The 18,423-nt window shown below is 43.4% G+C and overlaps 1 protein-coding gene across 2 annotated transcripts in view; it reads left to right on the top strand.

Annotated features, from left to right (window-relative positions):
- Positions 1 to 18,423, top strand: part of FIRRM (FIGNL1 interacting regulator of recombination and mitosis) — a 693,335-nt gene that overhangs the window by 395,790 nt on the left and 279,122 nt on the right. For both annotated transcript variants that reach the window (XM_069737142.1, XM_069737143.1), the window contains exons 12-13: positions 12,891 to 13,011; positions 13,159 to 13,345. In XM_069737142.1, coding sequence (XP_069593243.1) covers positions 12,891 to 13,011; positions 13,159 to 13,345 — 308 coding nt within the window. The remainder of the gene's footprint in view (positions 1 to 12,890; positions 13,012 to 13,158; positions 13,346 to 18,423) is intronic.

Genomic DNA, 18,423 nt, shown 5'->3' with positions numbered 1-18,423 from the left:
CAGTGCTCACTCTACAATAGCTACCTCAGCCTACTGGGCAGAAAGAGCTGGCTCATATACAGAGCAGATTTGTGCGGCCGCATTATGGTCATCCATCCATCCCTTTACAAAACATTATAGGTTAGATTTATTTTCTGTCGGCCCGAAGGTTCTCCAGGCCATTGTCCCTTCCCCAACTGCAGAATAGGTTGGTATTCCTCCTATGCTGTCGTGGAAGGTGACTAGAGAAAATATAATTAGTCTTAGCGGTAATTTGGTTTCTAGGAACCTTCCACAACAGCCTTAATTTCCCTCCCTATTTTCCTTGGTTAATTCTTGGAACTTTAAAATAACCACTGCTATGGGATTCGTTATAAGTCACTGGCGAGTAGGAAGTGGGAGGATCTTGTGACCTCTTTGTGCTTCCTGTCCCCCATTAGGGCGTGGAGACAACCTCCTATGCTGTCATAGAAGGTTCCTATAAACCGAATTAGCGTAAGACTAATTCTATTTTTGTGCTGAAAAAGCCCCTCTCGGCTTATACTAGAGTGAGGATCCCAGAAGACTTATGGGGCACAGTAGTTGCAGCCGCTTCCTGCAGTGACCGGGCGATCACATGTGCCTGCTATTTAAGGGAATGAATACTGCCCAGGGCAGGTAATATTCATTCCCTTAAGTAGCCACCACTGCAGCTGCTGGCACTGGAACAAGGCGCTGAGAAGGAGCGCAGTAACGGTGAGTAGGATGGTTTGTTTTAATATTTTTCTGATGGGGGCCATAGGAAGGATAGGAATGAGGAGTAGTGATGAGTGAGTATACTCGTTGCTCGGGTTTACCCGAGCACGCTCGAGTGGTCTCCGAGTATTTGTGACTGCTCGGAGATTTAGTTTTCCTTGCCGCAGCTGGATGATTTGCGGCTACTAGACAGCTTGATTACATGTGGGGATTCCCTAGCAACGGGAAAACCCCCACATGTACTCAGGCTGGCTAGCAGCCGTAAATCATCCAGCTGTAGCAATGAAAACTAAATCTCTGAGCAGTCATAAATACTTGGAGACCACCAGAGCGTGCTCGGGAAAACCCGAGCAACGAGTATACTCGCTCATCACTAATGCGGAGCCATGCAGACCAGGAGAGGGATGAGAAGCCATGCAAACCAGGATAGGGATGATGAGCCATGCAGACCAGGATAGGGATGAGAAGCCATGCATACCATGATAGGGTTGAAGAGCCATGCATACCAGGATAGGGATATGAGGAGCCATGCAGACCGGGAAAGGGATGAGGAGCCATGCATACCAGGATAGAGAGGAGGAGCCCATGCATTTCAGAATAGGAATGAGGAGGCCATGGATACCAGGATAGGGATAAGGAGGCCATGCATACCAGGATAAGGATGAGGAGGCCATATATACAAAGATGGGGATGAGGAGGCCATGTATATCAGGCTAGATATGAGGGGACAATGCATCCCTGGCTTATACTCGAGCCAATAAGTTTTCATAGTTTTTTGTGGTAAAATTAGGTGTCTTGGCTAATACTCAAGTAAATACAGTAATGTTTATGTGAAAAAAAATTACCGTATAAGCCGAGATTTTCAGCCCAAATTTTTGGGCTGAAAGTGCCCCTCTCGGCTTATACTTGAGTCACGGTCGGCGGTGGGGTCGGCGGGTGAGGGGGAGAGAGGGCTGAGGCATACTTACTTGCTTCCGGGGCTCCTGGCGCTGTCCCTGCCGTCCCATGGTCTTCGGCTGCCGCAGCTCTTCCCCTGTTCAGCGGTCACGAGGGACCGCTCATTAGAGAAATGAATATGGACTCCACTCCCATAGGGGTGGAGCCGCATATTCATTTCTCTAATGAGCGGTAAGGGTGACCGCTGATAGAGGAAGATGCTGCGGCACCCGGAGACCAGCTGTCCGGGAGAAGGAGCGGGACGCCGGGAGCAGGTAAGTATTACATATTCACCTGTCCACGTTCCAGGTGCCCCTCTGTCTTCGCATCCTCTTGCAGTGACTGTGCAGGTCAGAGGGCGCGATGATGCATATAGTGTGCGCGCCGCCCTCTGCCTGAACAGTCAGTGCGGAGAGACGCCGGGACGCTGAGGAGCTGCAAGCAAGAGAGGTGAGTATGGCATTTTTTTTTTTATTGCAGCAGCCGCAGCATTATATATACCGGTAGCACAGCTTTCTATGGCACATCTATGGGGCAATAATGAACGGTGCAGAGCACGATATGGCACAATTTTATATGGCACATCTATGGGGCAATAACGAACAGTGCAGAGCACTATATGGCAGAGCTTTCTATGGTACATCTTTGGGGCAATAATGAACGGTGCAGAGCACTATATGGCACAGCTTTCTATGGCACATCTATGGGACCATAATGAACGGTGCAGGGCACTATATGGCACAGCTTTCTATGGCACATCTATGGGGCCAATCAAACGTAATATACACCAGTCAAAAACAATATTACAAAGCAGGGTGTGACCAATAAATAAAAAATAACTTTTAATAAATATAAGCTAAAAAATTGGTATCTCCAACTACATAAGAACATGAAAGACTCACAGAAAAAAATCGCCATACAAGGGGAATACACCAATAACCAGATTCCCGAGACTTTCTAGACCACACGCATATGTCAGTCTCTTTAGGGGAAAAAAGCACTCCTAAGGAGGAGTATATGACACATATACATCACAAACCGCATATCACTTATCCCAATCCATGGAGATGTAGTAGTTGTGATAAATGTATAATAATTGGAACGATCTCACCTCAGAGCTTCCTCATTAGTATGGGTAAGACCGCTCTCATCCGCAGCATCTGGGAGGGGGAGCCTATGATTCTGGCCGCACATGCCCGTCCACGCTGCTTAGAAGGATAACTTTAACCCCAAATAACCGAACACATTTCCCTACGTGTTTCGTTTTTACTAACTCATCAGGGGAAAATAGAATATAGTCCTTCCAACCCAGTGGGGGACCCACAAAATGGGGGTATACCGGCAATCGCTGTGGAGCAGCGTTGCTCGTGCTTAATATGGCAGAGCTTTCTATGGCACATCTATGGGGCAATAATGAACGGTGCAAAGCACTATATGGCAGAGCTTTCTATGGCACATCTATGGGGCAATATTGAACGGTGCAGAGCACTATATGGCACAGCTTTATATGGCACATCTTTGGGGCAATAATGAACGGTGCAGAGCGCTATATGGCACAGTTGTATATGGCACATCTATGGGGCAATAATGAACAGTGCAGAACACTATATGGCACAGCTTTATATGGCACATCTATGGGGCAATAATGAACAGTATGGAGCATTATATATGGCACAGCTTTATATGGAGCATCTATGGGGCAATAATGAACAATATGGAGCATTATATGTGGCACAGCTTTATATGGAGCATCTATGGGGCAATAATGAACAGTATGGAGCATTATATATGGCACAGCTTTATATGGAACATCTATGGGGCAATAATGAACAATATGGAAGATTATATGTGGCACAGCTTTATACAGAGCATCTATGGGGAAATAATGAACGGTATGCAGCATTATATGTGGCACAGCTTTATATGGAGCATCTTATAGGGCAATAATGAACGGTATGGAGCATCTATTTTTATTTTTGAAATTCACCGGTAGCTGCTGCATTTCCTACCCTAGGCTTATACTCGAGTCAATAAGTTTTCCCAGTTTTTTGTGGCAAAATTAGGGGGTCGGCATATACTCGGGTCTGCTTTTACTCGAGTATATATGGTAAATATTCATCTTTTTTTTCCACATTCCAAAAATTTCTGTGAAGCACCTGAAGGGTTAGTAAACATCTTGAATGTGGTTTTCAGTGACTTGAGCGGTACAGTTTTTAGAATTGTCACTTTTATATCATATAGACCCCTCAAAGTTACTTCAAATGTGATGTGGTCCCTAAAAAAAAAAAAGGTTTTGTAATTCTTTACCAAGTTTGCACACACTGCAGGAGAGATTTTGGCCCACTACACCATACAGATCTTCTCCATATCTTTCAGGCTTTAGGGTTGTTGCTGAGCAACATGGAGTTTCAGCTCCCTCAAAAGATTTTGTATTGGTTTCAGGTCTGGAGACTGGCTAGGCCACTACTGGAGATTGAAATGCTTCAATCCTTAATTTCCCTGGCTGTGTGTTTTGGGTCATTGCCATGCTGGAAGACCCAGCCATGACCCATCTTCAATGCTCTTACTCTGAAGTAAGGAGGTTGTTAGCCAGAATCTCACCATACATGACCTCATCGATACTTTCTTCAATACAGTGCAGTGTTCCTGTTCCCTTTGCTTAAAAGCACCCCGAAAGTATTATTGTATGTTTCCCCCACATGCTTCACGGTTGGGATGGTGTTCTTGGGGTTGTACTCCTCCTCCTTCCTCTTCTTCCCCCTCTTCCTTCTTCTTCCTCCGAACATGGTAAGTGGAGTTGATACCGAAAAGTTATATTTCTGTCTCATCTTACCACATGACCCTCTCCCATGCCTCCTCTCTGTCATCCAGATGGTCATTGTCAAACTTCAAATGAGTCTTAAGCATGGGGACCTTGCTTGCCCTGCAGGATTTTAACCTTTTTCTGACCTTAGACGTACTATCCCGTCGAGGTGACCTGGGCCTATCTGACCCTCGACGGGATAGTACGTCATATGCGATCAGCCAAGCTCATGGGGGGAGTCTGTGATAATCAGCTGACATCCGGCACTATGTGCCAGGAGTGGTCACGGACTGCTCCCGGCACATTAACCCCCAGAACTCAAACAAGATCACAGTGTTCTGGCATAGGGAAGCATCGCGCAAGGACGGGTGCTTCCCTGAGACCCTCAGAACAACGCAATGTGATTGCGTTGTTTAGAGGGTCTCCTACGTCCTCCTCCCTGCAGGCCCCCGGATCCAAGATGGCCGCGGGGTCCTTCCGGGTCATGCACAGAGGTGGCTTGCTGGCGCTGCTGAAAGCCTGCAGCACTGCCTGTCAGATCGCTGATCTGACACAGTGCTGTGCACAGTGTCAGATCAGCGATCTGACAATATATAGTGATGTCCCACCCGGGGACTAAGTAAAAAAGTAAAAAAAAAATACACTGTGTAAAAATATTTAAAAAACATTCCTAAATAACGAAAAAAAATGATTCCAGTAAATACATTTCTTTATGTAAATAAAAAAACATTAAAAGTACACATATTTAGTATCGCCGCATCCATAACGACCCGACCTACAAAACTGTCCTATTAGTTAACCACTTCAGTGAACACCGTAAAAAAAAAAAAAAAAAATGCTTTATCATCATTCCGCCAAACAAAAAGTGGAATAATACACGACCAAAAATACGGATATAAATAAACATGACACCGCTGAAAACCTCATCTTGTCCCGCAAAAAAATGAGCCACCATACAGCGCCATCAGCAAAAAAATGAAACTGTTATAGCTCTCAGAATAAAGCGATGCAAAAACAATAATTTGCATATAAGTTTTTATTGTATATAAGCGCCAAAACATATAAAATTATATCAATAGGATATCGCTGTAATCATACTGACCTGAAAAATAAAACTGCTTTATCAATTTTACTAAACGCAGAACTGTATAAACACCACCCTCTCCCCCCCCCCCCAACAAATTCATGAATTGCTGGTTTTTGTTCCTTCTGCCTAACAAAAATCAGAATAAAAGTGAGCAAAAAATGTCATGTGCCTGAAAATGGTATCAATAAAAACGTCAACTCTTCCCGCAAAAAACAAGACCTCACATGACACTGTCAACCAAAATATGGGAAAATTATAGCTCTCAAAATGTGGTGATGCAAAAACTATTTTTTTTTACAATAAAAAGCGTCTGTTAGTGTGTGACAGATGCCAAGCAAAAATCCGCTATGAAACCCGCTATAAATAGTATATCAAACCCCCACTTTATCACCCCCTTAGTTAGGGAAAAATAATAAAATAAAGAAAAATGTATTTATTTTCATTTCCCCCTTAGTTAGGGAAAAATAATAAAATAAAGAAAAAATGTATTTATTTCCATTTCCCCGTTAGGGTTGGGGCTAAAGTTAGGGTTAGGGTTGGGGCTAAAGTTAGGGTTGGGGTTAGGGTTTGTATTAGGTTTACTGTTGGGTTAGAGGTGTGGCAGGGTTAGAGGTGTGGTTACGTTGATGGTTAGGGTTGGGATTACGGTTAGGGGTATGTTGGAGTTAGAATTGGGGGGTTTCCACATCAGGAGCTCTGCAAACGCAACATGACGTCCGATCTCCATTCCAGCCAATTCGACGTTAGAAAAAAAATGCTCTCCTTCCCTTCCAAGCTCAAACTTCCCTTTGTGCGCCCAAACAATGGTTTACCGCCACATATAAGGTATCAGCGTACTCAGAATAAATTGTACAACAACTTTTGCTGTTCAATTTCTCCTGTTGCCCTGGAGCGAAAAGATGATTTTTGTGAAAAAAATATGATTTTTTATTTTTACGGCTCTACATTATAAACTTCTGTGAAGCATTTGGGGGTTTAAAGTGCTCACTACACATCTAGATAAGTTCCTTAAGTGGTTCTACTTTCCAAATTGGTGTCACTTGTTGGGGGTTTCCGCTGTTTAGGCACATCAGGGGCTCTCCAAACGCGACATGGCGTCCGATCTCAATTCCAGCCAATTCTGCATTCAAAAAGTAAAACAGTGCTCCTTCCCTTCCGAGCTCTGCCATGCGCCCAAACAGTGGTTTACCCCCACATTTGGGGTATCGACATACTCAGGATAAATTGTGCAACAAATTTTGGGGTCCAATTTCTCCTGTTACCCTTAGTAAAATAAAACAAATTGGACCAGAATTAATTTTTTTGTGAAAAAAAGTTAAATGTTATTTTTTTTTAAACATTCCAAAAATTCCTGTGAAGCACCTGATTGGTTAAAAAACTTCTTAAATGTGGTTTTGAGCATGAGGAATACAGTTTTTAGAATGGTGTCACTTTTAGATATTTTCTACCATATAGACCCCTCAAAGTGACTTCAAATGTGATGTGGTCCCTAAAAAAAAAATGGTGTAGGAAAAATGAGAAATCGCTGGTCAAATTTTAACCCTTATAACTCCCTAACAAAAAAAATTTTGTTTCCAAAATTGTGCTGATGTAAAGTAGACATGTGGGAAATGTTATTTATTAACTATTTTTCGTGACATATCTCTCTGATTTAAGGGCATAAAAATACAAAGTTTGAAAATTGCAAAATTTTAAAAATTTTCGCCATATTTCTGTTTTTTTCATAAATAATCGCAAGTAATATCGAAGAAATGTTACCACTAACATGAAGTACAATATGTCACGAAAAAAAACAATCTCAGAATCAGCGGGATCCGTTGAAGCGTTCCAGAGTTATAACCTTATAAAGTGACAGTGGTCAGAATTGCAAAAATTGGCCTGGTCATTAAGTACCAAATTGGCTCTGTCACTAAGGGGTTAAGGGCATGAAAATTCAAAGTTGGAAAAATGCGAAATTTTTGCCAAATTTCTGGTTTTTTTCACAAATAAACGCAAGTAATATCAAAGGCATTTTACCACTATCATGAAGTACAATATGTCACATAAAAACTTTGTCAGAATCACCGGGATCCGTTGAAGCTTTCCAGAGTTATAACTTCATAAAGGGACAGTGGTCAGAATTGTAAAAATTTGCCCGGTCATTAACGTGCAAACCACCCTTGGGGTAAAGGGGTTAATCTATGACGGCATAGTGTGTTACTAATGGTAATATTTTAGACACTGGTTCCAGCTCTCTTCAGGTCATTGACCGGGTCCCCCTGTGTAGTTCTGGGCTTATTCCTGACCTTTTTCTGAATCATCCTTACCCCTTGAAGTGAGTCTAGCATGTAGCCACAGACCAAGGAAGATTGACAGTCATCTTCTGTTTCTTCCTTTTTCTAATTACTGTGCTAATATTTGTTGCCTTCTCGCCAAGCGGCTTGCCTATTGTCTTGTAGTCCATCCCAGCCTTGTGCAGGTCAACATTTTAATCCCTGGTGTCCTTAGATAGCTCTTTGGTTTTGGCCATGGTGGAGATGTTGAATTGTGATTGAGTGTATAGACAGGTATATTTCATACAGGTAACAGATTCATACAGGTACAATTAATACAGGTGAGTGCAGAGTAGGAGGGTGTCTTAACCCCTTAGCGACCGCCGATACGCCTTTTAACGGCGGCCGCTAAGGGTACTTAAACCACAGCGCCGTTAATTAACGGCGCTGTGGAAAAAGTCCATAGCGCCCCCCAGAGGCCGATTTTCTCCGGGGTCTCGGCTGCCGAGGGTAGCCGAGACCCCAGAGAACATGATTCGGGGGGTTTTTAACCCACCCCGCATTTGCGATCGCCGGTAATTAACCGTTTACCGGCGATCGCAAAAAAAAAAAAAAAAAAAGCGATCTCTTTTTAATTTCTCTGTCCTCCGATGTGATCGCACATCGGAGGACAGAGAAAAGGGGTCCCAGGAGGCCCCCCAATACTCACCTAGCTCCCCCGATGCTCCTCGTGTCTCCCGGTGGGCGCCGCCATCTTCAAAATGGCGGGCGCATGCGCAGTGCGCCCGCCGGCCGGCACCGGGAGAATCTTTGGGGTCTCGGCTGCCGGGGGTAGCCGAGACCCCAAAGAGCACGATCGGGGTCGGTATTACCGACCCCTGTTTTGCGATCGCCGGTAATTAACTGTTTACCGGCGACCGCAAAAAAAAAAAAAAAAAAAAAAAAAAGTAAAGTGTAATTCTCTGTCTTCTGATGTGATCGCACATCAGAGGACAGAGAAATAGGGGGATTCGGGGACCCTAGCATACTCACCTAGGTCCCTGGATCCTCTTGCTGCTCCTCCTGGCCGCCGGCAGCAGAACATGGCGGACGCATGCCCAGTGCGCCCGCCATCTGTCTCCATCTGCCGGCCGGCAGGAGAACAGCAGTTGGGGCTAAAATTAGGGGTAGGGTTAGGGGTAGGGTTAGGGGTAGGGTTAGGGGTAGGGTTAGGGGTAGGGTTAGGGTTAGGGGTAGGGTTAGGTTAGGGGTAGGGTTAGGTTAGGGTTAGGGGTAGGGTTAGGGGTAAGGTTAGGGTTAGGTTAGGGTTAGGTTAGGGGTAGGGTTGGGGTAGGGGTAGGGTTAGGTTAGGGGTAGGGGTAGGGTTAGTGTTAGGTTAGGGTTAGGTTAGGGGTAGGGTTAGGGGTAGGGTTAGGTTAGGGGTAGGGTTAGGTTAGGGGTAGGGCTAGGGTTGGGGCTAAATTTAGGGTTAGGGTTGGGGCTAAATTTAGGGTTAGGGTTGGGGCTAAACTTAGGGTTAGGCTTCTTTCACTCTTACGTCGGTACGGGGCCGTCGCAATGCGTCGGCCCGACATACCGACGCACGTTGTGAAAATTGTGCACAACGTGGGCAGCAGCTGTAGTTTTTCAACACATCCGCTGCCCAATCTATGTCCTGGGGAGGAGGGGGCGGAGTTACGGCCACGCATGCGCGGTCAGAAATGGCGGATGCGACGTACAAAAAAACGTTTCATTGAACTTTTTTTGTGCCGACGCTCCGCCAAAACACAACTGATCCAGTGCACGACGGACGCGACGTGTGGCCATCCGTCACGATCCGTCGGCAATACAAGTCTATGGGCAAAAAACGCATCCTGCGGGCACATTTGCAGGATCCGTTTCTTGTCCAAAACTACGGATTGCGACGGAATGCCAAACGACGCAAGTGTGAAAGTAGCCCTAGGGCTAGGGTTAGGGTTGGGGCTAAAGTTAGGGCTAGGGTTGGGGCTAAAGTTAGGGTTAGAGCTGGGATTAGGGTTAGGGTTTGGATTAGGGTTCGTATTAGGGTTAGGGTTGGCATTAGGGTTACGCTTGGGATTAGGGTTAGGTTTGGGATTAGGGTTAAGGTTAGGGTTGTGATTAGGGGTGTATTGGGATTAGGGTTAGGTTTGAGGTTAGGGTTGAGATTAGGATTAGGGGTGTGTTGGATTTAGGGTTTTGATTAGGGTTATGGTTAGGGTTGACATTAGGGTTGTTTTGGGGTAAGGGTTGTGATTATGGTTAGGGTTAGTGATTAGGATTATGGATGAGGTTGGGATTAGGGTTAGGGGTGTGTTGGGGTTAGGGTTGGAGCTAGAATTGGGGGGTTTCCACTGTTTAGGTACATCAGGGGGTCTCCAAACACGACAGCCAATTTTGCGCTCAAAAAGTCAAATGTGCTCCCTCCCTTCTGAGCTCTGCCGTGCGCCCAAACAGTGGGTTACCCCCACATATGGGGCATCAGCGTACTCGGGATAAATTGGACAACAACTTCTGGGGTCCAATTTCTCTTGTTACCCTTGTGAAAATAAAAACTTGGGGGCTACAAAATCTTTTTTGTGAAAAAAAAAATATTTTTTATTTTCACGACTCTGCATTCTAAACTTCTGTGAAGCATTTGGGCATTCAAAGTTCTCACCACACATCTAGATAAGTTCCTTGGGGGGTCTAGTTTCCAAAATGGGGTCACTTGTGGAGGGTTTCTACTGGTTAGGTACATCAGGGGCTCTGCAAACGCAACATAATACCCGCAGACCATTCTATCAAAGTCTGCATTCCAAAACGGCGCTCCTTCCTTCCGAGCTCTGCCGTGCGCCCAAACAGTGGTTTACCCCCACATATGGGGTACCAGCATACTCAGGACAAATTGGACAACAACTTTTGGGGTCCAATTTCTCTTGTTACCCTTGTGAAAATAAAAATTTGGTGGCTAAAAAATCTTTTTTGTGGAAAAAAAAAATATTTTTTATTTTCACGGCTCTGCATTATAAACTTCTGTGAAGCACTTGGGCATTCAAGGTTCTCACCACACATGTAGATAAGTTCCATGGGGGGTCTAGTTTCCAAAATGGGGTCACTTGTGGGGGATTTCTACTGTTTAGGCACATCAGGGGCTCTCCAAATGCGACATGGTGTCCGATCTCAATTCCAGCCAATTCTACATTGAAAAAGTAAAACGGCACTCTTTCTCTTCCAAGCTCTGCGGTGCGCCCAAACAGTGGTTTACCCCCACATATTGGGTATCGACGTACTCAGGAGAAATTGCACAACAACTTTAGTGGTCTAATTTCTCCTGTTACCCTTGTGAAAATAAGAATTTGTGGGCGAAAAGATCATTTTTGTGTAAACAAAAGCGATTTTTTATTTTCACGGCTCTACGTTATAAACTTCTGTGAAGCACTTGGGGGTTCAAAGTGCTCACCACACATCTAGATAAGTTCCTTAAGGGGTCTAGTTTCCAAAATGGTGTCACTTGTGGGGAGTTTCCACTGTTTAGGTACATCAGGGGCTCTCTAAATGTGACATGGTGTCCGATCTCAATTCCAGCCAATTCTGCATTGAAAAAGTCAAACGGCGCTCCTTCACTTCTAAGTTCTGCGGTGCGCCCTAACAGTGGTTTACCCCCAAATATGGGGTATTGGCGTATTCAGGAGAAATTGCATAACAAAATTTATGGTTACATTTCTGTTTTTACACTTGTGAAAATAAAAAAAATGGTTCTGAATTAAGATGTTTGCAAAAAAAAGTTAAATGTTCATTTTTTCCTTCCACATTGTTTCAGTTCCTGTGAAGCACGTATAGGGTTAATAAACTTCTTGAATGTGGTTTTGAGAACCTTGAGGGGTGTAGTTTTTAGAATGGTGTCACACTTCATTATTTTCTATCATATAGACCCCTCAAAATGACTTCAAATGTGATGTGGTCCCTAAAAAAAAATGGTGTTGTAAAAATGAGAAATTGCTGGTCAACTTTTAACCCTTATAACTCCCTAACAAAAAAAAATTTTGTTTCCAAAATTGTGCTGATGTAAAGTAGACATGTGGGAAATGTTATTTATTAACTATTTTTCATGACATATCTCTCTGATTTAAGGGCATAAAAATACAAAGTTTGAAAATTGCAAAATTTTAAAAATTTTCGCCATATTTCCGTTTTTTTCATAAATAATCACAAGTAATATCGAAGAAATGTTACCACTAACATGAAGTACAATATGTCACGAAAAAACAATCTCAGAATCAGCGGGATCCGTTGAAGCGTTCCAGAGTTATAACCTCATAAAGTGACAGTGGTCAGAATTGCAAAAATTGGCCTGGTCATTAAGTACCAAATTGGCTCTGTCACTAAGGGGTTAAAGAAAAATTAACTGGTCTGTGAGAGAGAGAATTCTTTCTGGTTGGTAGGTAGGGGATCAAATACTTATTGTATGCAATAAAATGCAATTTAATCATTTAAAAATCATATCATGTGATTTTCTGTTTTTTTTTTATTTTTTTGTGTTAAAGGGAAGTGTACCTATGATAAAAATTACAAATCTCTCCATTCTTTGTAGGTGGGAAAACTTCCAAAATCTGCAGTATATCAAATACTTATTTTCCCACTGTATATACAGTACATTACCATAACTTATCATACAAAATATTTTATTGTAGCATTTAAAATTATAGTAAAATAATTAACAATCCACCAGGCGATATAAAAATCGATACTCTCACATGTTATACAATTCAATTTTAATCCTTTGTTTTCCACCCTCATTGTTGAAAGAAAGTCTTGTGTTGTAGTCTTGTTATGAAAAACTGAAGAAACATAAACAAACATTGTACCTTTGTTTTTTTTTAAATTCTTTTCCCAAAAACACAATTGCAATATTAATGCGTTTTTTACATTTAGAGGCGACTTATTGCATTGTTGCCCCATTTCAGTTTGTATCCGTCCTTCATTGTTTTTTTTGGATGTGATTGGTATTGTGCAGTCCCCAGAATTTATCCATAGCATCAGTTCAATATTGAATAGCTGAACACATTAATGACGCCATGATCTATTACTTTGTTTGCATGCTGTGTATTTCTCTGTATAGATCTTCCACCTGAGCATCACCTTCCTCATTGCTTGATTCTCATACATACAATGAATAAACTTCCCACTCTTCCTGATGAGCTACAGATTTTATGGTGCACAAGCAGCAAATCTCCAGCAAGGTATGTATGTGTGTGTACAGTTATTAGACAGCTAGTAACCTTCATTATAATCCTGAATATAATTAGCAAGGAAAATTGTTTAATTTTTCCTGAAAGCTGATCTGAAGAATTTTTAACACAATCTCAATTTTTCTTGCTCCATTTCAGAATGTCCATATTTCAAGCAGTGCTACAGAGCTTTGCAAGATGTTCTCCTGAGATAGCCCTTCCCGTTGTTCTGCAGGATGAGTTAGGAAAAGGCCAAAACCCAACAACCCTTACCTTCTATCAATACGTCTGCACCCGTGTGTGTGCCTGTATTGTATTGCTGCCTCCAGGTTGCTTTGCTGATTTAGTAAGTCTAGTGATAAGAATAAGATCTTTATATGAGAAGAATTATAGAAGGGGTAGAATCATTTTCAGAACTCTGTTATGATTCATTGCAATACTAAGTGGAAATATTATTGTGCATACATGTAGATGACAATAAAGCAAAATTTTTGCTTTCCCAAATAAACAAAGACAGTTGGTAAAAAGCATTATTGTAAGGCCTTGTTCACATTTGCATCATGGCTTTTGTTATCATTTGAATCTGTAGTACCTTCCCGAGTTCATCAGCATTTCCAAGCCTAAACTATTAACATATAATTAGATCCATGGGCTATACTAATGCAGTGTCCATAAATCTAACAGGTTGACTAGCACTGCATGAAATCTGCAACCAAGGCTCCTATTGGAGCCTCTGACACCAATGAGGACATATCCTAAGTGTCTGATCACGCTTTTTTTCCATCAAACTTAGGTTGTTTTACAAGAATTGTAATAGCATGGCATGCTGCAGTAAAAGTACTGGAAAACAAAAATACTGGTCTATTATGAAGCAACCCCTTACATAACCAGACAGGGCTCTTCATGGTGTAAGGATCTCCTAATGAAAGCGCAGTGTATTTTTATATGCCACCTTGGTCTTGTAAATATTAGACACAACTGTGAAATAGTTGTGGAGGATACAGCAGCCAGCTGCCCCTCTTTTCCAAGGAGGGTTTAGTTATACGAATCACCATCTTAATATATTGTTACCTTATAATGTCTTCACATCCTGTTCCATCCAGATGTGTCTGGATCCCAGAATTCCAAGCGGCGGAAGTTCACCGACCTCCATATTGGGACACCCAAGTGATGGATGTCAATATGGAAACTGCTGGTGGTATCAGCCTCTTGCGCAGTACCACCAGCGGAACACCGTCACACCACACACACACGCACACACACTGTATACGCCGTTCGCACCACACGCACAAACACACTGTATATTTCGTACGCACCACACACCCACTCACACACTGTTTTCGCCGTACGCAGCCTCTTGCGCGGTACCACCAGAGGCGCACCGTCGCACCACACACACACTCTGTATACGCCATACGCACCACACACACAAACACTGTATATGCCTTACACACCACACACTATATATGTCATACTCACCACACACACACACTGTATACGCCGTGCACACCACACACACACTGTATACTCCGTACGCAGCCTCTTGCGGGGTACCACCAGTGGAACACAGTCACGAACATGCCGCCGCCGGGATCAGCCGAATGATTCACTGACCGCCGCCATCTTTGTACAGGAAGAGCGCATGCGCAGTTTTAATGTGACTGCCGCTATCTGACTGCACAAATATGGCGGCGGTCTGATTAACTGCGCGAATTCCACACAGGCGCAGTGAATCATTTGGCCGATCCCAGCAGCAGGTGCGCAGCGTGTCTACAGGCAGAGGAAGCTGGTCACATTAAAGGGGTTTTCCCACTAATGAAAGTTCATTTTAAAAATTGTCTGTGTCTGACCATGTACGGATCATACCACATCTCCTGGGTAGGAGAGGAAGCAAAGGACAATACTGACATTACAGCAGGGGATTACAGAGGATTTCTTTTGTCAGGTAAAATATTTCACTGGCTGTTTTTAAACCATATTTTACCTCACAAAATGTATCCACTGCGATCTCCTGCTGTAATGCCAGTATTGTCTTTTGCTTCCTCCCCTGCATTGTAAAAAAGAGAGTGGATAGGTGGATGAGAACATTGGGGGGTTCTCAATGCTACAAAGCCTGCCCCCATCGTGACATTACCGCTCTTCCGATGCGATAGCAGCAGGCTTCCATCTAGTGTTTCATAAATGTGAGAGGATTAGAAAGACCAATGGGGCAAGCCACTGCTGAGTCCCCATGGTTATATAGAATGTAAGGAAATTTATCATTTAACCCCTTCCCGACCCATGACGCCACGTAGGCAGATTCGTTCCAAAGTGCATTTTGATCACTGAGATATAATCTATCACAGTGATCAAAATAATAAATAATAAATGACCCCCCCCCCCCCCCCCCCTTTGTCACCCCCATAGATAGGGACAATAAAAAAATAAAGACATTTTTTTTTTCCCACTAATGTTATAATAGGGTTAGGGGTAGGGTTAAGGGTAGGGCTAGGGTTAGGGTTTCGGTATGTGCACACGTATTCTGGTCCTCTGTGGATTTTTCCGCTGCGGATTTGATAAATCCGCAGTGCTAAACCGCTACGGATTTATGGCGGATTTACCGCGTTTTTTCTGCGCATTTCACTGCGGTTTTACAACTGCGATTTTCTATTGGAGCAGTTGTAAAACCGCTGCGGAATCTGCAGAAAGAAGTGACATGCTGCGGAATGTAAACCGCTGCGTTTCCGTGCAGTTTTTCTGCAGCATGTGTACAGCGATTTTTGTTTCCCATAAGTTTACATTGAACTGTAAACTCATGGGAAACTGCTGCGGATCCGCAGCGTTTTCCGCAGCGTGTGCACATACCTTTAGAATTGGGCTATGTGCACACGGTGCGGATTTGGCTGCGGATCCGCAGCGGATTGGCCGCTGCGGATTCGCAGCAGTGTTCCATCAGGTTTACAGTTCCATGTAAACCTATGGAAAACCAAATCCGCTGTGCCCATGGTGCGGAAAATACCGCGTGGAAACGCTGCGTTGTATTTTCCGCAGCATGTCAATTCTTTGTGCGGATTCCGCAGCGTTTTACACCTGTTCCTCAATAGGAATCCGCAGGTGAAATCCGCACAAAAAACACTGGAAATCCGCGGAAAATCCGCAGGTAAAACGCAGTGCCTTTTACCCACAGATTTTTCAAAAATGATGCTGAAAAATCTCACACGAATCCGCAACGTGAGCACATAGCCTTAGGGTTAGAGTTGTGGTTAGGGGTGTGTTGGGGTTGGAATTAGGATTGTGGCTACAGTTGGGATTAGGGTTAGGGGTGTGGAGGGGTTAGTGTTGGAGGTAGAATTGAGGGGTTACCACTGTTTAGGCACATCAGGGGACTCCAAACGCAACATGGCGCCACCATTGATTCCAGCCAATTTTGTATTCAAAAAGTCAAATGGTGCTCCCTCAATTCCGAGCCCCGACGTGTGCCCAAACAGTGGTTTACCCCCACATATGGGGTACCAGCATACTCAGGATAAACTGCGCAACAATTACTGGGGTCCAAATTCTCCTGTTACCCTTGTAAAAATAAAAAAAATGCTTGCTAAAACATCATTTTTGAGGAAAGAAAAATGATTTTTTATTTTCACGGCTCTGCATTGTAAACGTCTGTGAAGCACTTGGGGGTTCCAAGTGCTCACCACATATCTAGATAAGTTCCTTGGGGGGTCTAGTTTCTAAAATGGGGTCACTTGTGGGTGGTTTCTACTGTTTAGGCACACCAGGGGCTCTGCAAACGCAACGTGATGCCCGCAGAGCATTCCATCAAAGTCTGCATTTCAAAACGTCACTACTTCAATTCCGAGCCCCGGCATGTGCCCAAACAGTAGTTTACCCCCACATATGGGGTATCACCGTACTCAGGAGAAACTGGACAACAAATATTGGGGTCAATCAAAAAAGAGAAAGCAGCACAGCCCGATAACAAGAAATGAAAGAGGAATCACTGACGGAACTTCTGAGCTCAGAATATATGGTGAGGTGCTCACGTCTGAACCACAGAAGTATATCAAAATCAAAATAAAGAAAGAAAAAGACGTGGCAACACTCACCAGTCCTGTGAAGCGGATATGAGTCTTTTATTTAAGCATCGGTGAAGCCGTCTTCACGGCACGGGGGAGACAAAGGAGAAAGAGGTGAGCGGGGAGAGGACAACAGCCGTTTCGCGCCCACAACGGCGCTTCTACGGGTCCACGCTGGAATGGAATAACGTCAGGTGAGATAAGTGCATAAGCACCGCCCCCTCTGACGCACATCCCATTCAGCGCAGGCAGAAATCAGGTGCACATTGGAAACGTGAGTAAAAATACAAACATATTAAAATCAGTAACAGGACATGAATATCGTAATGCTAAACATATACACCTAGAGTTACGAAATATACCTGGAAAATGAACAATAGACATATAACTATGTTACATCAGGATGAAGTCACCCTTTGCGTTTTTCTAACATGAAATAATTAACTTTTAAAGCTGGTCTAACATCCAACTCATGTCTCCTTATTAATACTAATTATTCAAAGGAAATATAAATCTGAGAGAATAAGAGGAGGAGAGAATGGATAATGAGAACAAAATAAGTCTAATGCACAATCGTGCTTAGCTAAACAAATAATTTAGCTCAAACAATTTTTTCATAGGAACACCGACATGTCGATTTTTTCATTCAAACCCGCGGGTCCTGTCGCCTTTGTTCTCATTATCCATCTGGCTTCACGCTGTAACAGCAGTTTGTGCCAGTCACCTCCTTGATTCGGTGAAAATACTCTTTCGATCCCTGCGAACGTTAAAACATCGGGATCACCTGCATGGCATTCTTTAACATGTTGGATGAGTCTGGGGACACCTTTCCCTGAAAGAATCGATCTCTGATGTTCCCTAAAGCGTGTAAACAGTTTTCTAATGGTCTTACCTATATAAAATCTCCTACAAGGACAGAAAATAACGTACACTACGTGATCTGTCCTACAGGTGATTAATTGTCGGACATAATGTGTACAGGGACCAATATTCAAAACAGAGGCCTGAATATGGAAGCGACAATATCGACATTGTCCACACCTGTAATTCCCTTTCGGTGTCATCTGCTCTAACCACGTATTTTTTCGTTCTGTTATACGGTTTCGAACTAATATATCTCTGATCCTTCTCCCCCGTCTGTTGGCAATAAGAGGACCTTCTACCGCAATGTCAGTCAATTCTCTATCCCTTTCCAATATGTGCCAATGTTTCCTTATTATAGATCTAATATCTCTGTCCATGGAACTATACTGGAAACAGAAGTTAAACTGCCTGGGAGTGATTTTTGTGGAGTCCATAGATTGTGTGCGGGTATTAACCCGTCTCAACGCATCTCCAAGAATTTCTTCCGGGTACCCTCTATCTCTGAATC

Source organism: Ranitomeya imitator, chromosome 8 (genome assembly GCF_032444005.1).
Source record: "Ranitomeya imitator isolate aRanImi1 chromosome 8, aRanImi1.pri, whole genome shotgun sequence".
Lineage (NCBI taxonomy): Eukaryota > Metazoa > Chordata > Amphibia > Anura > Dendrobatidae > Ranitomeya > Ranitomeya imitator.
This window is presented reverse-complemented; position numbering and strand designations above follow the sequence as displayed.